At 36.3% G+C, this 21,472-nt stretch overlaps 1 protein-coding gene and 1 pseudogene across 2 annotated transcripts; one reads left to right on the top strand and one right to left on the bottom strand.

Annotated features, from left to right (window-relative positions):
* Window positions 1–504: 504 nt before the first annotated feature.
* OR10K1 (olfactory receptor family 10 subfamily K member 1) lies at window positions 505–1,446 on the bottom strand (the record flags this gene model as incomplete). The annotated part of the gene is made up of 1 exon (XM_079944865.1): window positions 505–1,446. The coding sequence occupies one exon, from the start codon at window positions 1,444–1,446 to the stop codon at window positions 505–507; it is 942 nt and encodes a 313-aa protein (XP_079800991.1).
* Window positions 1,447–8,572: 7,126 nt separating this feature from the next.
* LOC307198504 (olfactory receptor 10T2-like) lies at window positions 8,573–9,541 on the top strand (annotated as a pseudogene). Its single transcript has one exon. The product of its transcript is annotated as an olfactory receptor 10T2-like (transcript).
* Window positions 9,542–21,472: the final 11,931 nt, after the last annotated feature.

Below are 21,472 nucleotides of genomic sequence, written 5' to 3'. Positions count from 1 at the left end.
AAAGCCATTTCAATATGTAGATTTGGTGTGTGTAGGGAGGAGGGGGGGGAATCAGGGACCAAAAAGGGACACTAAAGTTTGCTGTTGAATGGAGGGGACCAAGGTTGCCTGTTGTCTTCTGGAAAGGAAGAACTAATATCAGGAGGGGTAGGAATAGATAGTCATATATTCTTCTGTTCCTTTGAACTAGACAGCTTTGGTGCATCTTTGCTCTCATCAATGGATTTATTTGTTTTTGAATAATAAATCTTTACAGCAGTAAAATGTGATGAAATTTATTCTAGAAATGAGTAATCTTTTCACATATCTACATAGCCTTCTCAGAGGATTACTCATGGCAGAAAGCCAGAATGTCTTATCTTCTTTGAGCCTCATTCGCTTCATATGAAAAATGTCTTTACATTACAGCATGTTCTACATTTAAATGAGAAAATATTTGAAAGCACACATTTTACTTGGCACATAAAAGGCATACAATTAACTGAACAGTTAATAACTGGCTCTTTAATTAACAGGATATGAAGTCTGGACCATTGTTCTTCGAACGGTTGATTTGAATTCCTTATTCCTCAGACTGTAAACCATTGGATTGAACAATGGAGTGAGGATGGTATAAGACACAGATATTAGGGTGTCTTGACTTGAAGAGTAATTGGATTTGGGCCTTAAGTAGATGAAAGAGGCACAACCATAATGAACAGTTACCACAATGAGACGGGAGGCACAAGTAGAGAAGGCTTTGTATCTTCCAACAGAGGATGGGATTTTTAGAATGGCAGAGATGATACGGATATAGGAAACCAGGATAAGTAACAGTGGAATAATCAAGGCAAACACACCAAGCATGAATATGACCAACTGACTGAGGCGAGAGTGATGAGATGCCAGCTCGAGGACAGGAGAAATGTCACAGAAGAATTGGTGTAGTTGGTTAGAGGAGTGGAATGGCAAGTGAAATACCAGGGAGGTGGTGACCAGTGAGACAGTGAAGCCACAAGCACAGGCAGCAGCCACAAGTCCCACACACACCCCATAACCCATGAGCACTGTGTAATGCAGAGGGTTACAGAGGGCCACATAGCGATCATAACCCATGACTGCCAGCAGGAAGGAGTGAGAGCAACCTAAGAAGAGGAAGGAAAACATCTGGATAGAACAGCCCAAGAAGGAGATGGTCTTCTTCTGGGCCAGCAGGTCAACCAGCATCTTGGGTACAAGAATGAAGGTGTAACAAGTCTCAAAACAGGAGAGTACAGCAAGGAAGAAGTACATAGGGGTATGGAGGGCTCTGTCCAGGACAATGGTGGAAATGATGATGGCATTTGTGCCCAGGGTGAACAGGTAGATGAGCAGGAAGACAATGATGAGAAGCCACTGCAGCCCAGCCAGAGATGAGAAGCCAAGGAAGACAAACTCTCTCATCAAGGTCTCACTGACCCATTCCATGGTCATGTTATTAGGAGAGCCAGAGTCAGAGCCAGAGGCCAGGATCCAAGGAGGGAGAAATGCACGGGGAACTCAGCACAAAGCCTACAGGTGGCAGGTATTTCCAGATGTTTGGTGGAACTCATTCATTTTCTCCAAAAACACCTGCCAAAATAAGAATTAAGGCTAAATATGGAACAGAACAACTGATGACCAATTAGAAGACTTTTTTCCAAAACCAAGAACATATTATCTCTCTAGCTAAGGATTAAGGAATTATCTGGTTTTTTCCCCTTGTATCTTACTTATGGATTATTGTGTTTTCCTTGCTCACTACAAGCCTAAGGAAAACAGCTCTCCAAAAGTGAAAAATATGGTAAACTTCAGCTATCTGAACTTGATCAGAAAGTGGAATGAAAGAATGAGTAATGTTCAGACACAGCAGGTGAATTTCAGTTTATCCAACCACAAATGGGGAAGGAAAAGAAGAACTAGATTATCTCTGAGCAAAACTGTGAGGGGATTTGTGTTTATTGACAACTTATTATATGATAAGATATGTGGCAAGAATATCATATACCTTATGTCAACTACTCATTATAACAATTTTATGTCAATAGGCAAAACAATATGAAAAATAGAAAAAAACTTTAGTTTTCAGACCAGTTAGAAACATTACGGGAAGTTCCACAAACTAGAGCACTGAGACAAGGGTAGAACAGAAGATAACATTAGTTTAAAGAAAATTTTCTCCTTTTTTTAGAAAGAGAAGAATCATCATACTGTTAGAAAGAGTCTCATTTACTTTGTGGCATTTTAAACACGCTTCACTTTTCTTGTTCTGAGGTGCCTCAGAATAATAGAGTTTTCCAAAAATGGCAAGACCTTCCTTGTCACACAGAGCAACAGAGAATATAACAATTGGGCAGTTTTCCAGGATTACAACTCCTGGTCAAATCATAGGCTTTATATATTTTGCATATTGTTATGTCAGTAAGATTCCTTTGGGGTATTCTGCTACTAAACACAGTTTGCAAGCTGTTAGAAAAAAATATTTCTAAAGTCATTTTTAGAGCTTATATCAGATCATTTTTTCATGGATGTATTTCCCAACTGCCTAAGCCTAAGAAGTAAAGAAAATGTCCTTTGTATGCAAAATCATTTAACATTTATTGGTTGTACCCAGTCTTCATTTGTACACTTTTCAGTATATTTAAATGTTTACATCATTATGTGTTGAGGAATTGTTTGCATCTGCTACCAGAATTTTGTTTTTGCATTTTTCATGATAATAGGAAACCTTGGCTTTCTAGATCTTAAGTTAAGTGATCGGAAATTTCTGAAACTCACTGTACCTATCCTTAGAATTTGAAGATAAGTTTTGTTCTTCCTTAATTACTAGAAATTGGTCATAAACTTAGTAGGTGCAATTATTTGAAGTTAATATTAGGATAGTCACACATGCTGGTTTTAAAGTTCTTCAACACAAATAATAGGATTTCTTTTCATTCTGTAACTCTAAAGGTATCTCCATTATATATAAATATAAAGAATGTAAATACCATATATATCCCTGTTATATACATACATTTGTATGTGTATACTTATATAAATTGGTATAATATACATATGTTTTCTATATGAAGAAAGGCAAACTAACAAGGCAGTTTCCATGTATAATACCTCCACCTGGACAAAGGGACCCTGTTTCTTTCGAAACACTGAGGGAAATCTAAATTTATGATCATTGCTTATCCTTTTCTTATTACTTTCCCAAGATTTTTCTGGATCTACTGTCAACTAATCCACACCTCATCCCCACTATATTCTCACTCCATTGAGTATGAATTATAGAGTAGATCACAGAAGGTAGAATTATCTGATGCTGAAGGAGCACCTGTTTTTCCCCAATACCAAAAACAAAAAAGAAAACTGTTTAGATTATTTGTCACGCAAACTCATGAGAGCAGCTGATTTCAGTTAAGGGGATTTTTACATACATTTACTATAACCCCACAGTCTAAATGAGTTGTATGATTGATATATTTGCCCTTTTCGTGGTGTATGGAGACTCACTGGCACAGTATACCTGAGAAGGCAGCCCCCATCTGCTCAAGAAGACATCAAAGACCACCAGAGAGTGTTATATCAGTACTAAGGATAGAAAGATATAAGGGCAGAATAAAAAGATCTTCCAGCAAATACCCACAGCCCATAAAATTAAGGTAAAAGATCCCTCAGTTTAGAGTAAGAAGATCTATATTTCAGGTCTAGTTTTGTGTGACTTCAGGCAAGGTATTTAACTTGGATATTCAGTCTTTTTCTTTTTAAAATTAAAGGCGATATGGCAATAACTGTAATAAACTGTTGGAAAGTACTTAAACAGAGGCTCCTTGAATAACATGTTGCAGAAGAAGTTTTGACTTAGGGTAAAAGTTGAATACTAACCCTTAAGGTAAATTTTCAACTCAGAGACTCCAAAATTCTCTAGTTAGATGATCCCTAAATTCCCTTTATGATATTCTAGAACTAAACAATGGAATTCATGTTATGATCCTTGGAGATGACACTTCTGCACCTTATTTTTCTAACTCCTTCAATGCTCCAAAAAGTTTTATATAATTTAAGCTTAAATAGTGACTCAATAATTGAGGGTACTGGGTACCTCAAAAAGGGGGCAAATCTACAAATTTTTCTGATGCAGAATTTTGATGTTTTCAGGGGAAAAAATCAGTCAAATAACTGAGAGAAATTATGTACCCAGTCTCAGATATTAAAGAAGTGGAATTTTTGTATTCTTAGAGACACATGAAAATCCTGAATTGCCTTATTAAAATGGAGCTTAAGTATTAGATTATAACTAAAAATATGCATCCATGAGTACACAGCAGATAGAGAAGTGAGGATTTAGTTAAGTATGTGTTTCACTTAGTCCGTGAGGCAACCAGTTCAAAAAAAAGAAAAATAAATAAAGAAAAGAAAATCTAGCTGACAGCAAAAATGACCCAATCTGATCATGAAGAAAAATTCAGAGAACTATGTGGACCATGCCAAATCACTTTTAGTACCTGGAGTTAAAAGCAGCCCATGGTTCTCCTTCTTAACCTTGCCACTTGCCAGAATTGCAATGGGGTGCCAATGTTCACAAGCACTAGCCCTCACTCAGGTCTAGACCCCACAAAACCCCAGACTAGAGCAACATTCCCACTGCTCAGCAAGTACCTACATTGCTCTCCTCCTTTTAATTCAGACAGCAACATTCAGGATCTGGGATCCCTTGACAAGTAGATTCTAAGCCAAAGACCAGAACCTGAAGAAATATCAGCAAAAGAGAGTGAATCTGCCTTGAGACAGAAGCTCTCCTCTGCATCCTCCTCTATCCATCAGGACTCTCAACTTGTCCAGCCAAATTCATTACCTTTAGAAATTCTGGTGACCAACATGGGGTATGGTTATTAGAAGTATATACTGATCATTGGACTCCTGAGGCTTGATCTACTGCATGGGGGACATTGCCCTGGGATTAATTAGAAGTCAAGGTTATTTTGGAAAATAATGTCACAAGTTTCTCAAAGGTAGCCTTAGTTGAGGTACCTGAGGAGTAGGAGTCATAAGCATAATTAGCCCATGTCTTCACTGGAAGTTGAGCGCATATGTTATGGATTCTGAAGGAAAAATCACCACAGTTACGACTGTAATGCAGAGGCCAAGTGGAAATTTTTCATTGAATTTTAAGTCAGGAAACTGGTATATTTGTCCAGTGATTCTCAAATTTAGTGTTTATGAGTCAAAAGAGGGCTTAACTGCAAATTTATCTTCTCAGGTTTTTGTCCATAGAAATCCTAATTAGAACCATTGGGGTGTTCTGCCAAAACCTAAATTTTTAACAAGTGTCTTAAACCTATTTGAACATTATCATTAAATTTCTTGTTATCTTAAATTTTTTTTGCTAGAATAACTATATATATAAAGTTGTCAATTTCATCCAAGCTAATCCAAAAGCAATATAATTCCATTCCAAACCCCAGCATGAATTGTGAAGGCAACCTGACAATACAAATTTCTAAAGTTTACATAGAATAATAAGACATTTTTGAAAAAGGAAAAGTGATATAGAGGCTCACTCTTCCCAATAGTAAGATGTCTTAGTGACAAAGAGAGCTTGCTACTGGAACAGGAAGAGTTAAATATTACAAAGAGACAGAAAGAAGAGCTCAGAAATTGATCTATGTATATTTGGAAACTTGGTCTTTAATAGAAATTACCTCATAAGTCAGTAAGGAGACTGTATTTAGAAAATAATAATGGGAAACCTGGTTCCTTCTATGTACACATCACTCATTATGAGGTGTCATATAGAAAATTAAATGGCTTACTGAAGGCTCAGATAGAGCACCACCTGTGTGACAACACATGATGGAATCCCACATGTCTACTCAAAGCAGTGTGTATTTTGAATTAGCAAACAATGTATTGTGCCTATTCTCCAATAACAATAATGTGTAAGTCTGGGAATCAATGTAAGGGGAGACGGAAATGATTATTTTCATTATTACCTCTAATGACTTCATAATGATGAGCTTCGTAGTTTAGAGGTGTTGCTTTCCAAAGGAGTGTTGTTTCTATCAGGAAACACAAAAACAGAAATTGAGACTTGCCTTTGGTTACTTCAGTCTACTTTGTTCTATTGTACAAATACTCTACAGACAGAAAGGGGCTTTTACACTAGGCAGGGTAATTCATCCTATATTTTTTAAATTATTGCTACATATTTGATTTTATTTTTCTGAAAATATTTTGCTTAATATAAAAACTTAAACTTAAATTATAGATCTGTAAGTTATAGATAGACCATAAATGCATAAATTTAGTTCTGGGCTCTATTCTGTTCTGTTGTCTATGTGTTTGATTTTGTCAGAGGCATATCATTTTGATTACTGTAGCTTTGCAATATATTTTGAAATCATAAAATGTGCAGCCTCAAGCTTAGCTGTTCTTCTTCAAGATTGCTTTGGCTATTCAGTGTCCTTTGTGGTTCTATATTAATTTCAAGAATTTTTTCTATTTCTGTAAAGAATGCTTATAGGATTTGGATAGGGATTGCATTTAGTTTGTAGACCACTTTGGGTAGTATAGACATTCTAATATTAATTCTTTCAGCCCATGAACACTGAATCTTTTTCCATTTATTTGTTTCTTTACTAATTTCCTTTCTCAATATTTTATAGTTTTCAGTGTAGAAGTTTTTCACCTCTTTGGCTAAGTTAATTCCAAAATATTTTATTCTTTCTGTTGTTATTGTGAATAAGATTGTTTTCTTAATTTCCTTTTTGGATAACTCATTGTTTGTGTATAGAAAATGGCTGATTTTTATGCTGATTTTGCATCTGCTACTTTACTAAATTTGTTTACTAGTTCTAATAGTTTTTCTGATTGAATTGTTAGCGTTTTCTACATATATGATTGTACCATCTGCAAATAGAAATAATTTAACTTTTCTCATTCTGATTTGGATGCTTTTTATTTCTTTTTCTTATCTAATTGTTCTGGCTAGGACTTCTAGTACTGTGCTGATTAGGAGTGATGAGAGTGGGAACCCTCCCTACTGTAACCAATTTTAGAGAAAAACTTTCAGTTTTTTCCTACTGATTATGCTTTAGCTCTTGGCTTTTCATGTATAAACTTTACTGTGTTAAGGTAAGTTCTTTGGAGAGAGTTTTAATCATTACTGGATGTTGAATTTTGTCAAATACTTTTTCTACATCTATAGATTTTATCATGCATTTTATTTTATTTTATTAATGTGGTATAGTACATTGATTGATTTGTATATCTTCAACCATCCTTGCATCTAAAGAATAATATGTAATAAATTTAATGTTCTCTTATATTTATCAATAATTTCCTAGTATTTTGTTGAGGATTTTTGCATCTATGTTCATCAGGGATGTTGGCCTGTAGTTTTTCTGTTGTGTCTTAATATGGCCTTGGTATTAGGGTGATGTTAGCCTCATAATTTGAGTTTGAAAGTGTTCTTTCTTCTTTGATTTTTTGGAAGAGTTTAATAAGGATTGGTATTAACTCTTTGCATGTTTGGTAGAATTCACCCATGAAACCATGTGGTCCTGGACTTTTCTTTTTTGGGAGATTTTTGATTACTGATAAATCTCTTTATGTGTTAATTGTCTGTTTAAGCTTTCTATTTCTTCTTGATACAGTTTTGGTAGATTAATATTTCTAGAAATTTGTTCATTTCTTCTAAATTATTCAATTTATAGGTGCACAATCGTTGATAATATTCATTTATGTCCCTTTTTAAATTCTGAGGCACACATTATAATATCTTCTCTCTCATTTTTTATTTTATTTATTTCAGTCTTCTCTTTCATTCTACTTAGTTTAGCTAAGACTTTGTCAATTTTGTTTATTTTTTCAAAAAAACAGCTTTTAGTTTTATTGATTTTTTTTTTTTTTTTTTTTTTTTTTTTTGTGGTACGCGGGCCTCTCACTGCTGTGGCCTCTCCTGTTGCGGAGCACAGGCTCCGGACGTGCAGGCTCAGCGGCCATGGCTCATGGGCACAGCCGCTCCGCGGCATGTGGGATCTTCCCGGACCGGGGCACGAACCCGTGTCCCCTGCATCGGCAGGCGGACTCTCAACCACTGCGCCACCAGGGAAGCCCAGTTTTATTGATTTTTTGTGTTCTTTTTCTAGTCTATATTTGATTGATTTCTTCTCTAAGTTCATCATTTTACTCCTGTTAAGTTTAGGTGAACTCAGGTCAATTAAGCAAATGGTTTAATTTTTTTAAGCTTCAGTTTCTTCTTCCATAAAATGGCAGGATTGGATGAGATGAGCTTGAAATCACTTACTGATTTAATGAACTTTATATGAATCTTCTGTGCAAATAAGAATACAAAGAATGAAAACAACTTACAAAAATAAATTTCTTCAGATATCATTGAATTGGGATATTACTTACATCACTACTCCTCATGCTTCCTGCTTTCCCCTCATTCCATGATCAATGTGCTTAACTTGTTACTCATTTTTTCATGCCAGTATTATTAGCTTTGTACAGAAACATATTTGTGGTTTCCATGGGAACATTTCACCTTTGTCAAACTCTTTCTGTTCTGAATGTTAGGATGTCTGAGTCAGAATACCAGTGCCTATTGGAGAGACAGAACCAGAATACGATCACTGAGTCCAACATTATAGGATTCTCAAAACTGGGACATTTGCAAATCTTTCTCTTCTTTATTTTCCTCCTGGGTTACCTGACCATTCTGATGGCCAATGCAACCATCATGACTGTCATTCATCTGAATTGGGCTTTGCACACCTCTAGGTACTTCTTTCTCTTTGGCCTCTCCTGCTTTGAAATCTGCTATACCTTTGTCATTGTACCAAAATGCTGACCAAGGGCTTTCCACAAGTCTGACTATTTGTTTCTCTGGGTATGTTTCCCAGCTCTATTTCTCGGTGGGCTTGGCTTGAACCAACTGTTTCCTAATTGCTGCGATGAGCTATGATTGCTATGTTGCCATCTGCAACCCTTTCAACTATACACTCATTGTCAGCTGAGCCACCTGCATGCAGTTGGCTTTAGCCTCAGGCTTCTGTGGTTTCCTGATCTCTGTGGTTGCCAACGTCCTGGTGTTTAGTGTACCCTTCTCTGCCTCCAACTGAATCAACCACTTTTTCTGTGACATTTCCCCTGTCATAAAACTGGGCTGCACAGACACCAACCAGAAGGAGATGGTTATCTTCTTCCTCAACATTCTGGTATTGTTGGTTCCCTTAGTGTTGATCTTCATCTCCTATGTCTTCATTGTTTCCACCATCCTCAAGATCTCCTCAGTGGAGGGACAGCATAAGGTCTTTGCCACCTGTGTCTCCCACATCACTGTGGTTATTTTCCATTATGACTTTGCCTCCTTTTTGTACTTGAGGCCCACATCCCTTTTCTCCTCCTATAAGGACCAACTTGTGGCAGTGACCTATACAGTGATCACCCCACTATTCAACCCTCTTGTCTGCACACTGAGGAATAAGGAAGTGAAACAGCTCTGAGAAAGGTTCTCAGTAGATATTTATTTACCAAAACTATATGAGTGAGTCAATATGTCAGGGAGGTTATATTCAGGAAAGTGTCCTAGATAAAACTTCAATTCTATAAACAAATTGATTTTTTAATCAAAAAATAGAAGTAAAGTCTTCAAGTCACCTTAATCTTTTTTTATTGTAAAGTCCTTCTGACTGGAGTGCCAAGATAGTGGATTAGGGAGACTCTGAGCTCAACTCCTCCCACAGACACACCAAAATTACAACTATTTACAGACAAACTATTGATTAGAAATACTGGAAGGCTAGCAGAAAAGATCTTCTACAACTAAAGATATAAAGAACGACCTGCAACAAGAAGGATAGGAGGGACAGAGATGGAGTATAGTAACAACCCATAACCCTGAGTGGACAATCCACAAACAGAGGATAATTGTAATTCTTATGGAGAATCTCTGCACCTGGAAAAAATGACACCCAAGAAGGTTTGGCTTTGAAAACCAGAAGGGCTTACTTTTGGGAGAGCCAGAGGGCTATACAAAGGAGAGATTTCACTCTTAAAGAGCACACACAAAATCCCACACACTCCAGGACCCAGGAGGAGGCAGTAATTTGAAATGACCCTGGGTCAGACCCACCTGCTGATCTTGGAGAGTCTCCTGGAGAGGCAGAAGGCAGCTAGTGCTCACCCTGGGGATGGAGTAACTAGCAGAAGCCATTTATGGGAGCTCATTCTACCATGAGGACACTCATGCTGGCAAGTGCCATTTTAGAATCCTCCCTCTAGCTTATCAGCACCAGGACTTGGTCACCCACAAGACTGTACTGTGAAGTCACAGGTCAATCAGCTAGCCAGCAAGGGACACAGGCCCATGCACCAGCATGCTGGGTCCTAAGGGACCCTGTCCTGACCACCAGAGGGCCCAGGACCCAGTCTCACCTACCAGTGAGTCTGACATCAACTTAAGGATGCCCAGGGCCCTCAGACAGAGACCTTGAAACACAGATCCTCCCACCAGTGGGCCATCACTAGCCCCAGGATCAGCCTCACCCACCTGTAAGGGGCACCAGCTCTGGTTCCTAGGACCTGCAGCCAGAGACATCACGTTTACAATTATATCAAAAAGAATAAAATACCCAGGAATAAATCTAACTAAGGGGGTAAAAGACCTGTACTCAGCAATCTATAAGACAATGTTGAAAGATATTGAAGATCACACAAATAGATAGAAAGTTACACCATACTCATGAATTCGAAGAATTAATATTGTTAAAATGACCATACTTCCCCACACAATCTACAGATTAATGCAATCCCTATCAATGGCATTTTTCACAGAACCAATAGCATTTTTCACAGAACTAGAACAAATAACTGTAAAAATTTTATGGAAACACAAAAGACCCTGAATAGCCAAAACAATCTTGAGGAAGGAGAACAAAGCAGAATGTATGACACTTCCTGATTTCAAACTATACTACAAAGCTATAGTAGTCAAAATATTATGGCATTGGAACAGAAACAGACTCATAGATCAATGGAACATAATAGAGGTCCCAGAAATGAACACATATTTATATGAGCAATTAATCTATGAAAAATGAGGTAAGAATATGTAGTGGGAAAAAGACAGCCTCTTCAATAAATAGTGTTAGAAACACTGGACTGCTACATGCAAAAGAATCAAATGACTACCTTCTCACACTGTACACAAAAATAAACTCAAAATGGAACAAAGTCTTAGATGTATGACCTGAAACCATGAAATTTCTAGAAGAAATTATAGGCATTACTCTCTTTGGCATTGGTCTATTAATATTTTTTGGACATGTCTCATCAAGCAAAGGGCAACAAAAGTGATTATAAACAAATGGAACTACATCAAACTAAAAAGTTTTACACAGCATAAAACAAAAACAAACAAGTTATCAACAAAATGAAAAGAGCATCAACGAAATGGGAGAAGATATGTGGAAATGATATATCCAAAAAGGGCTTAGTATCTAAAATTTAAAAAAAGAACTCATGCAACTCAACATCAAAAAGCAAAGCAACCCATTAAAAAGTGAACAGAGGATCTGAATAGACATTTTTCCAAAGAAGACAAACAGATGGCTAACAGGTGCATGACAAGATGTTCAACATTACTAGTCAACAGGGAAATGCAAATTAAGACCAAAATAACATACCACTTCATGACTGTCAGCATTGCTATTATTTAAAAAAAAAGAAAAGAAAAGAAAGAAAGACAAAAAAGAAATAACAAGTGTTGGTGAGTGTGTGAAGAAGAAAAGAAGCCCTAATACACTACTGGTGGGAATGTAAATTGACACAACCCCTATGGAAAACAGTACAGAGATTCCTCAAAAAATTAAAAATAAAACTACCATATGATCCATCAATTCCACTCCTGGGTATTTAACTGAAGAAAATAAAAACACTACTTTGAATGGATATATGCACCCCTATGTTCATTGCAGCTTTGTTTATAATATCTGGGATATGGAAGCAACCTAAATGTCCATTGATAGACGAATGGGTAAAGAAGACTTAATGTATATGCATATATATACAACTGAATATTACTCAGCCATAAAAAAGAATGAAATCTTGCTATTTGCAACCACATGGGTGGACCTACAGGGTGTTACGGTAAGTGAAATAAGTCAGCTAGGGAAAGACAAATATGGTCTGATTTCACTTATTTGTAGAATATAAAAAAAAATGAACAAACATAACCAAATAGAAACAGTCATATATAGAGAACAAACTGGTAGTTACTAGAAGGGATGAAGTGAGGGGTTGGGCAAAACAGGTGAATGGGATTTAGACGTACAAACTTCCAAATATAAAATAAATAAGTCATGAGGATGTAATGCACAGCAGAGGGAATATAGTCAATAGTATTATAATAATTTTGTATGATGACAGTTGGTTACTAGACCTAATGTGGTCTAGTAATTCATAAAGCATATAAATGTTGAATCATAAGGTATATAAATGTTGTATACCTGAAACTAATATAATATTGTATATAAACTATGCTTTAATAAAAAAGAAAATATTATTAGGGACATAGAAATTTCATAAGAATATAAAGATAAGTAAGAATTAATAAATGAAATGCATTTGTTAAATCACCTGATAAAGTCAATAATATAAAAATAAATTATATTTCTGAGTTTCAGCAGAAAAGAAAATCTCTATGTCTAGGAATATGAAGTATGGAAATACAAAAGAACAAGAAAGGCCAAGTAATCTTGAAGAAGCACAAACCTAGATGAATTATAGTTCCCAATATAAAATATATAAGAAATTCATATGAAGAAGAGAGTACAGTATTGGTGCAAGTATACATACCTTGAGCAATGCAACAAAAAAGATAATTCAGAAATAAACCAATACATATATATTCATCTGATCATGACAGAAGTGACACTGAAGTTCAAGTGCATCCTCCCACATCTGGTATAAAACATGATCTTTATAAAAAATAGTACAAGGACAAATGGATATCCAAAAGACAAAACAATTAATCTTTACCTTTATCTCATACCATATACAAAAATCAATTCTACGTGGATATTAGAACTAAATGTTTAAGGGTAAGCAATAAACTTTTTAGAATAGTTTAAAAAATTATGATCTTGTGGAGGCAAAAATTATTTAAACAGCATACCAAAGCATTACTCAGAAAACATAAGATTGATAAATTATACTTCATTAAAATTAAGAATACTTGTTTATCAAATGACACCTTAAGAGAGTAAAATGCAATTTTCAGAGCCAGGATATTTGAAATGCACATGACTAATTAAATAACGATTTATAGAATGTTTGTAATTTTCTGTTAATCAATAAGGAACAGAGATATTCCCCCATTTTTAGGGTGCAAAATATTGAACACAACTCTCAAAAAGGAGGAAATCCAATTGGATGATAAACTTGTGAAAAGTTGTTCAATTTCATTAGTATCATGAAAATGCAAGTGTGATTACCCACACATACCAGGATGTCGCAAATGAAAATGAGTTGCAATATTATTTCAGGCTGAGGTTTATCTTCCTAACTGACCAAGAGGAAAAATCTAGAGGATGTGGAGGAAGAATAACTGAGGAAAGGAGAGCATATTTTACTCTCACCCAATGTTGCAAATGTGGAGCAACCGGAAGTCGCATACAATACTGGCCGGAGTATAAACTGGTCCAACCACTTTGAAAACCTGTTTGGCAGAGTCTAGCATATGGAATATATGCATATTCTCATTTGATATTTGCTGTGTAATGAAACACTTCAAAGCACAGTAGGTAGGAGTCTTGCTTGTCTTTTTGTGACTGGCTTATTTCACTTAGGAAAAGGGATATTGTTGTTTATGGAGTTTCAGATTTGCAAGATGAAACAGTTCTGGAGATCTGTTTATAACATGAATATACTCAACACTACTGAACTGTACACTTAAGTGGTGAAATGTAAATTTTATATAAAGTGTTTTGTTTTAACTACAATAAAATTATATATATATATATTTTTTTAACATCCTTATTGGAGTATAATTGCTTTACAATGTTGTCTTAGTTGCTGCTGTATAACAAAGTGAATCAGCTATAAATGTACATATATCCGCATATCTCCACCCTGGTGCGTGTCCCTCCCACCCTCCCTATCCCACCCATCGAAGTCGACACAAAGCACCAAGCTGATCTTCCTGCTCTATGCAGCTGCTTCCCACTAGCTATCTATTTTATTTTATTTTATTGTTTTCCTTCTTTTTTGCAGTACGCGGGCCTCTCACTGTTGTGGCCTCTCTCGTTGCAGAGCACAGGCTCCGGATGCACAGGCTCAGCAGCCATGGCTCACGGGACTAGCCGCTCCACGGCATGTGGGATCTTCCTGGACTGGGGCACGAACCCGTGTCCCCTGCATCGGCAGGCGGACTCTCAACCACTGCACCACCAGGGAAGCCCTAGCTATCCATTTTACATTTGGTAGTGTATATATGTTCATGCAACTCTCTCACTTCATCCCAGCTTACACTTCCCATTCCCCGTATCCTCAAGTGCATTCTCTACGTCTGCATCTTTTTATTTCTGTCCTGCCCCTAGGTTCTTCAGAACCATTTTTTTTAATTCCATATATATGTGTTAGCAAACGGTATTTGTTTTTCTCTTTCTGATTAATTCACTCTGTATGACACTCTCTAGGTCCATCTACCTCATTACAAGTAACTCAATTTCATTGCTTTGTATGGCTGAGTAATATTCCATTGTATACATGTGCCACACTTCTTTATCCATTCATCTGTCGATGGACACTTAGGTTGATTCCATGTCCTGGTTATTATAAATAGAGCTGCAATGAACATTGTGGTACATGGCTCTTTTTGAATTATGGTATTCTCAGGGTATATGCCCAGTAGTGGGACTGCTGGGTTATATGGTAGTTCTATTTTTAGCTTTTTAAGGAATCTCCACACTGTTTTCCATAGTGGCTGTACCAGTTCACATTCCTACCAGCAGTGCAAGAGTGTTCCCTTTTCTCCACACCCTCTCCAGCATTTATTGTTTGTAGATTTTTTGATGACGGCCATTCTGACTGGTGTGAGATGATATATGATTGTAGTTTTGATTTGCATTTCTCTAATGATTAATGATATTGAGAATTCATTCATGTGTTTGTTGGCAGTCTGTATATCTTCTTTGGAGAAAATGTCTATTTAGGTTTTCTGCCCATTTTTGGATTGGGTTGTTTGTTTTTTTGATATTGAGCTTCATGAGCTGCCTGTATATTTTGGAGATTACTCGTTTGTCAGTTGCTTCGTTTGCAAAGATATTCTCCCATTCTTAGGGTTGTCTTTTCGCCTTCTTTATGGTTTCCTTTGCAGTGCAAAAGGGGTTAAGTTTCATTAGGTCCCATTTGTTTATTTTTGTTTTTATTTCCATTTCTCTAGGAGGTGGGTCAAAAGGGATCTTGCTGTGATGTATGTCATAGAGTGTTCTTCCTATGTTTTCCTCTAAGAGTTTTATAGTCTCTGGCCTTATATTTAGATCTTTAATCCATTTTGAGTTTATTTTTGTGTATGGTGTTAGGGAGTGTTCTAATTACATTCTTTTACATGTAGCTGTCTGGTTTTCCCAGCATTATTTATTGCACAGGTTGTCTTTTCTCCATTTTATATTCTTGCCTTCTTTATCAAAGGTAAGGTGAACATATGTGCATGGGTTTATCTCTGGGCTTTCTATTCTGTTCTACTGATCTATATTTCTGCTTTTGTGCCAGTACAATACTATCTTGATTACTGTACCTTTGTAGTATAGTCTGAAGTCAGGGAGCCTGATTCCTCCACCTCTGTATTTCTTTCTAAAGATTGCTTTGGTGATTCGGGGTCTTTTGTGTTTCTCTACAAATTCTGAAATTTTTTGTTCTAGTTCTGTGAAAAATGTCATTGGTAGCTTGATAGGGATTGCATTGAATCTGTAGATTACTTTGGGTAGTATAGTCATTTTCACAATGCTTATTCTTCCAGTCCAAGAACATAGTATATCTCTCCACCTGTTTGTATCATCTTTAATTTCTTTCGTCAGTGTCTTATAGTTTTCTGCATACAGGTCTTTTGTCTCCATAGGTAGGTTTATTCCTAGGTATTTTATTCTATTTGTTGTAATGGTAAATGAGAGAGTTTCCTTAATTTCTCTTTCAGATTTTTCATCATTAGTGTATAGGAATGCTAGAGATTTCTGTGCATTAATTTTGTACCCTGATACATTACCAAATTCACTGATTAGGTCTAGTAGTTTTCTGGTAGCATCTTTAGGATTCTCTATGTATAGTATCATGTCATCTTCTGCAAACAGTGACAGCTTTACTTCTTTTCTCATTTGGATTCCTTTTATTTCTTTTTCTTCTCTGATTGCAGTGGCTGAAACTTCCAAAACTATGTTGAATAATAATGGTGAGCATGGACACCCTTGTCTGTTTCTGATGTTACAGGAAATGCTTTCAGGTTTTCATGATTGAGAACAATGTTGGCTGTGGGTTTGTCATATATGGCCTTTATTATGTTGAGATAAGTTCCCTCTATGCCTGCTTTCTGGAGGGTTTTTATCATAAATCGGTATTAAATTTTGTCAAAAGCTTTTTCTGCATCTATTGAGATGATCATATGTTATTTCTCCTTCAATTTGTTAATATGTTTTATTACATTGATTGATTTGTATATTTTGAAGAATCCTTGCATTCCTGGGATAAATCCCATTTGAGCATGGTGTATGATCCTTTGAATGTGCTGTTGGATTCTGTTTGCTAGTACTTTGTTGAGGATTTTTATAGCTATGTTCATCAGTGATATTGGCCGGTAGGTGTCTTGTTTGGTAACATCTTTGTCTGGTTTTGATATCAGGGTGATAGTGGCCTCATAGAATGAGTTTTGGAGAGTTCCTCCCTCTGCTATATTTTGGAAGAGTTTGAGAATGGTAGGTGTTAACTCTTCTCTAAATGTTTGGTAGAATTTGCCTATGAAGCCATCTGGTCCTAGACTTTTGTTTGTTGGAAGATTTTTAATCACAGTCTCAGTTTCAGTGTTTGTGATTGGTCTGTTTATATTTTCTATTTCTTCCTGCTTCAATCTCGTAGGTTGTGTTTTTCTAAGAATTTGTCCATTTCTTCCAGGTTGTCCATTTTAGTGGCATATAGTTGCTTGTAGTAATCTCTCATGATTCTTTGTATTTCTGCAGTGTCAGTTGTTACTTCTCCTTTTTCATTTCTAATTCTATTGATTTGAGTCTTCTCCCTTCTTTTCTTGATGAGTCTGGCTAATGGTTTATCAATTTTATCTTCTTAAAGAACCAGCTTTTAGTTTTATTGATCTTTACTATTGTTTCCTTGATTTCTTTTTCATTTATTTCTGATCTGATCTTTTTTTTTTTTTTTTATAAACAGTGGGCTTTATTTTATTTATTTATTTATTTTTTTAACATCTTTATTGGGGTATAATTACTTTACAATGGTGTGTTAGTTTCTGCTTTATAACAAAGTGAATCAGTTATACATATACATATGTTCCCATATCTCTTCCCTCTTGCGTCTCCCTCCCTCCCACCCTCCCTATCCCACCCCTCCAGGCTGTCACAGAGCACCGAGCCAATATCCCTGTGCCATGCGGCTGCTTCCCACTAGCTATCTACCTTACTACGTTTGTTAGTGTGTATATGTCCATGACTCTCTCTCGCCCCGTCACAGCTTACCCTTCCCCCTCCCCATAACCTCAAGTCCGTTCTCTAGGAGGTCTGCGTCTTTATTCCTGCCTTACCCCTAGGTTCTTCATGACATTTTTTTTTTCTTAAATTCCATATATATGTGTTAGCATACTGTATTTGTCTTTTTCTTTCTGACTTACTTCACTGTGTATGACAGACTCTAGGTCTATCCACCTCATTACAAATAGCTCCATTTCGTTTCTTTTTATGGCTGAGTAATATTCCATTGTATATATGTGCCACATCTTCTTTATCCATTCATCCGATGATGGGCACTTAGGTTGTTTCCATCTCCGGGCTATTGTAAATAGAGCTGCGATGAACATTTTGGTACATGACTCTTTTTGAATTATGGTTTTCTCAGGGTATATGCCCAGTAGTGGGATTGCTGGGTCATATGGTAGTTCTATTTGTAGTTTTTTAAGGAACCTCCATACTGTTCTCCATAGTGGCTGAACCAATTCACATTCCCACCAGCAGTGCAAGAGGGTTCCCTTTTCTCCACACCCTCTCCAGCATTTATTGTTTCTAGATTTATTGATGATGGCCATTCTGACTGGTGTGAGATGATATCTCATTGTAGTTTTGATTTGCATTTCTCTAATGATTAATGATGTTGAGCATTCTTTCATGTGTTTGTTGGCAGTCTGTATATCTTCTTTGGAGAAATGTCTATTTAGGTCTTCTGCCCATTTTTGGATTGGGTTGTTTGTTTTTTTGTTGTTGAGCTGCATGAGCTGCTTGTAAATTTTGGAGATTAATCCTTTGTCAGTTGCTTCATTTGCAAATATTTTCTCCCATTCTGAGGGTTGTCTTTTGGTCTTGTTTATGGTTTCCTTTGCTGTGCAAAAGCTTTGAAGTTTCATTAGGTCCCATTTGTTTATTTTTGTTTTTATTTCCATTACTCTAGGGGGTGGGTCAGAAAGAATCTTGCTGTGATTTATGTCATAGAGTGTTCTGCCTATGTTTTCCTCTAAGAGTTTGATAGTTTCTGGCCTTATATTTAGGTCTTTAATCCATTTTGAGCTTATTTTTGTGTATGGTGTTAGGGAGTGTTCTAATTTCATTCTTTTACATGTACCTGTCCAGTTTTCCCAGCACCATTTATTGAAGAGGCTGTCCTTTTTCCACTGTACATTCCTGCCACCTTTATCAAAGATAAGGTGTCCATATGTGCATGGGTTTATCTCTGGGCTTTCTATCCTGTTCCATTGATCTATCTTTCTGTTTTTGTGCCAGTACCATACTGTCTTGATAACTGTAGCTTTGTAGTATAGTCTGAAGTCAGGGAGCCTGATTCCTCCAGTTCCTTTTTTTGTTCTCAAGATTGCTTTGGCTATTCGGGGTCTTTTGTGTTTCCATACAAATTGCGAAATTTTTTGTTCTAGTTCTGTGAAAAATGCCAATGGTAGTTTGATAGGGATTGCATTGAATCTATAGATTGCTTTGGGTAGTAGAGTCATTTTCACAATGTTGATTCTTCCAATCCAAGAACATGGTATATGTCTCCATCTATTTGTATCATCTTTAATTTCTTTCATCAGTGTCTTATAGTTTTCTGCATACAGGTCTTTTGTCTCCTTAGGTAGGTTTATTCCTAGATATTTTATTCTTTTTGTTGCAATGGTAAATGGGAGTGTTTTCTTGATTTCACTTTCAGATTTTTCATCATTAGTATATAGGAATGCCAGAGATTTCTGTGCATTAATTTTGTATCCTGCTACTTTACCAAATTCATTGATTAGCTCTAGTAGTTTTCTGGTAGCATCTTTAGGATTCTCTATGTATAGGATCATGTCATCTGCAAACAGTGACAGCTTTACTTCTTCTTTTCCGATTTGGATTCCTTTTATTTCCTTCTCTTCTCTGATTGCTGTGGCTAAAACTTCCAAAACTATGTTGAATAAGAGTGGTGAGAGTGGGCACCCTTGTCTTGTTCCTGATCTTAGTGGAAATGCTTTCAGTTTTTCACCATTGAGGATGATGTTTGCTGTGGGCTTGTCGTATATGGCCTTTATTATGTTGAGGAAAGTTCCCTCTATGCCTACTTTCTGCAGGGTTTTTATCATAAATGGGTGTTGAATTTTGTCAAAAGCTTTCTCTGCATCTATTGAGATGATCATATGGTTTTTCTCCTTCAGTTTGTTAATATGGTTTATCACATTGATAGATTTGCGTATATTGAAGAATCCTTGCATTCCTGGAACAAACCCCACCTGATCATGGTGTATGATCCTTTTAATGTGCTGTTGGATTCTGTTTGCTAGTATTTTGTTGAGGATTTTTGCATCTATGTTCATCAGTGATATTGGTCTGTAGTTTTCTTTCTTTGTGACATCCTTGCCTGGTTTTGGTATCAAGGTGATGGTGGCCTCGTAGAATGAGTTTGGGAGTGTTCCTCCCTCTGCTATATTTTGGAAGAGTTTGAGAAGGATAGGTGTCAGCTCTTCTCTAAATGTTTGATAGAATTCGCCTGTGAAGCCATCTGGTCCTGGGCTTTTCTTTGTTGGAAGATTTTTAATCACAGTTTCAATTTCAGTGCTTGTGATTGGTCTGTTCATATTTTCTATTTCTTCCTGATTCAGTCTTGGCAGGTTGTGCATTTCTAAGAATTTGTCCATTTCTTCCAGATTGTCCATTTTATTGGCATAGAGTTGCTTGTAGTAATCTCTCATGATCTCTTTTATTTCTGCAGTGTCAGTTGTTACCTCTCCTTTTTCATTTCTAATTCTATTGATTTGAGTCTTCTCCCTTTTTTTCTTGATAAGTCTGGCTAGTGGTTTATCTATTTTGTTTATCTTCTCAAAGAACCAGCTTTTAGTTTCATTGATCTTTGCTATTGTTTCCTTCATTTCTTTTTCATTTATTTCTGATCTGATTTTTATGATTTCTTTCCTTCTGCTAGCTTTGGGGTTTTTTTGTTCTTCTTTCTCTAATTGTTTGAGGTGCAAGGTTAGGTTGTTTATTCTAGATGTTTCCTGCTTCTTAAGGTGGGCTTGTATTGCTATAAACTTCCCCCTTAGAACTGCTTTTGCTGCATCCCACAGGTTTTGGGTCGTTGTGTCTCCATTGTCATTTGTTTCTAGGTATTTTTTGATTTCCTCTTTGATTTCTTCAGTGATCTCTTCATTATTAAGTAGTGTATTGTTTAGCCTCCATGTGTTTGTATTTTTTACAGATCTTTTCCTGTAATTGATATCTAGTCTCATGGCGTTGTGGTCAGAAAAGATACTTGATACAATTTCAATTTTCTTAAATTTGCCAAGACTTGATTTGTGACCCAAGATATGATCTATCCTGGAGAATGTTCCGTGAGCACTTGAGAAAAATGTGTATTCTGTTGTTTTTGGATGGAGTGTCCTATAAATATCAATTAAGTCCATCTTGTTTAATGTATCATTTAAAGCTTGTGTTTCCTTATTTATTTTCATTTTGGATGATCTGTCCATGGGTGAAAGTGGGGTGTTTAAGTCCCCTACTATGAATGTGTTACTGTCAATTTCCCCTTTTATGGCTGTTAGTATTTGCCTTATGTATTGAGGTGCTCCTATGTTGGGTGCATAAATATTTACAATTGTTATATCTTCTTCTTGGATCGATCCCTTGATCATTATGTAGTGTCCTTCTTTGTCTCTTTTAATAGTCCTTATTTTAAAGTCTATTTTGTCTGATATGAGAATTGCTACTCCAGCTTTCTTTTGGTTTCCATTTGCATGGAATATCTTTTT

Source organism: Stenella coeruleoalba, assembly GCF_951394435.1.
Source record: "Stenella coeruleoalba genome assembly, chromosome: 1".
Classification (NCBI taxonomy): domain Eukaryota; kingdom Metazoa; phylum Chordata; class Mammalia; order Artiodactyla; family Delphinidae; genus Stenella; species Stenella coeruleoalba.
The sequence above is the reverse complement of the archived record's forward strand: the minus strand, read 5'-3'. Positions and strand labels throughout refer to the sequence as shown.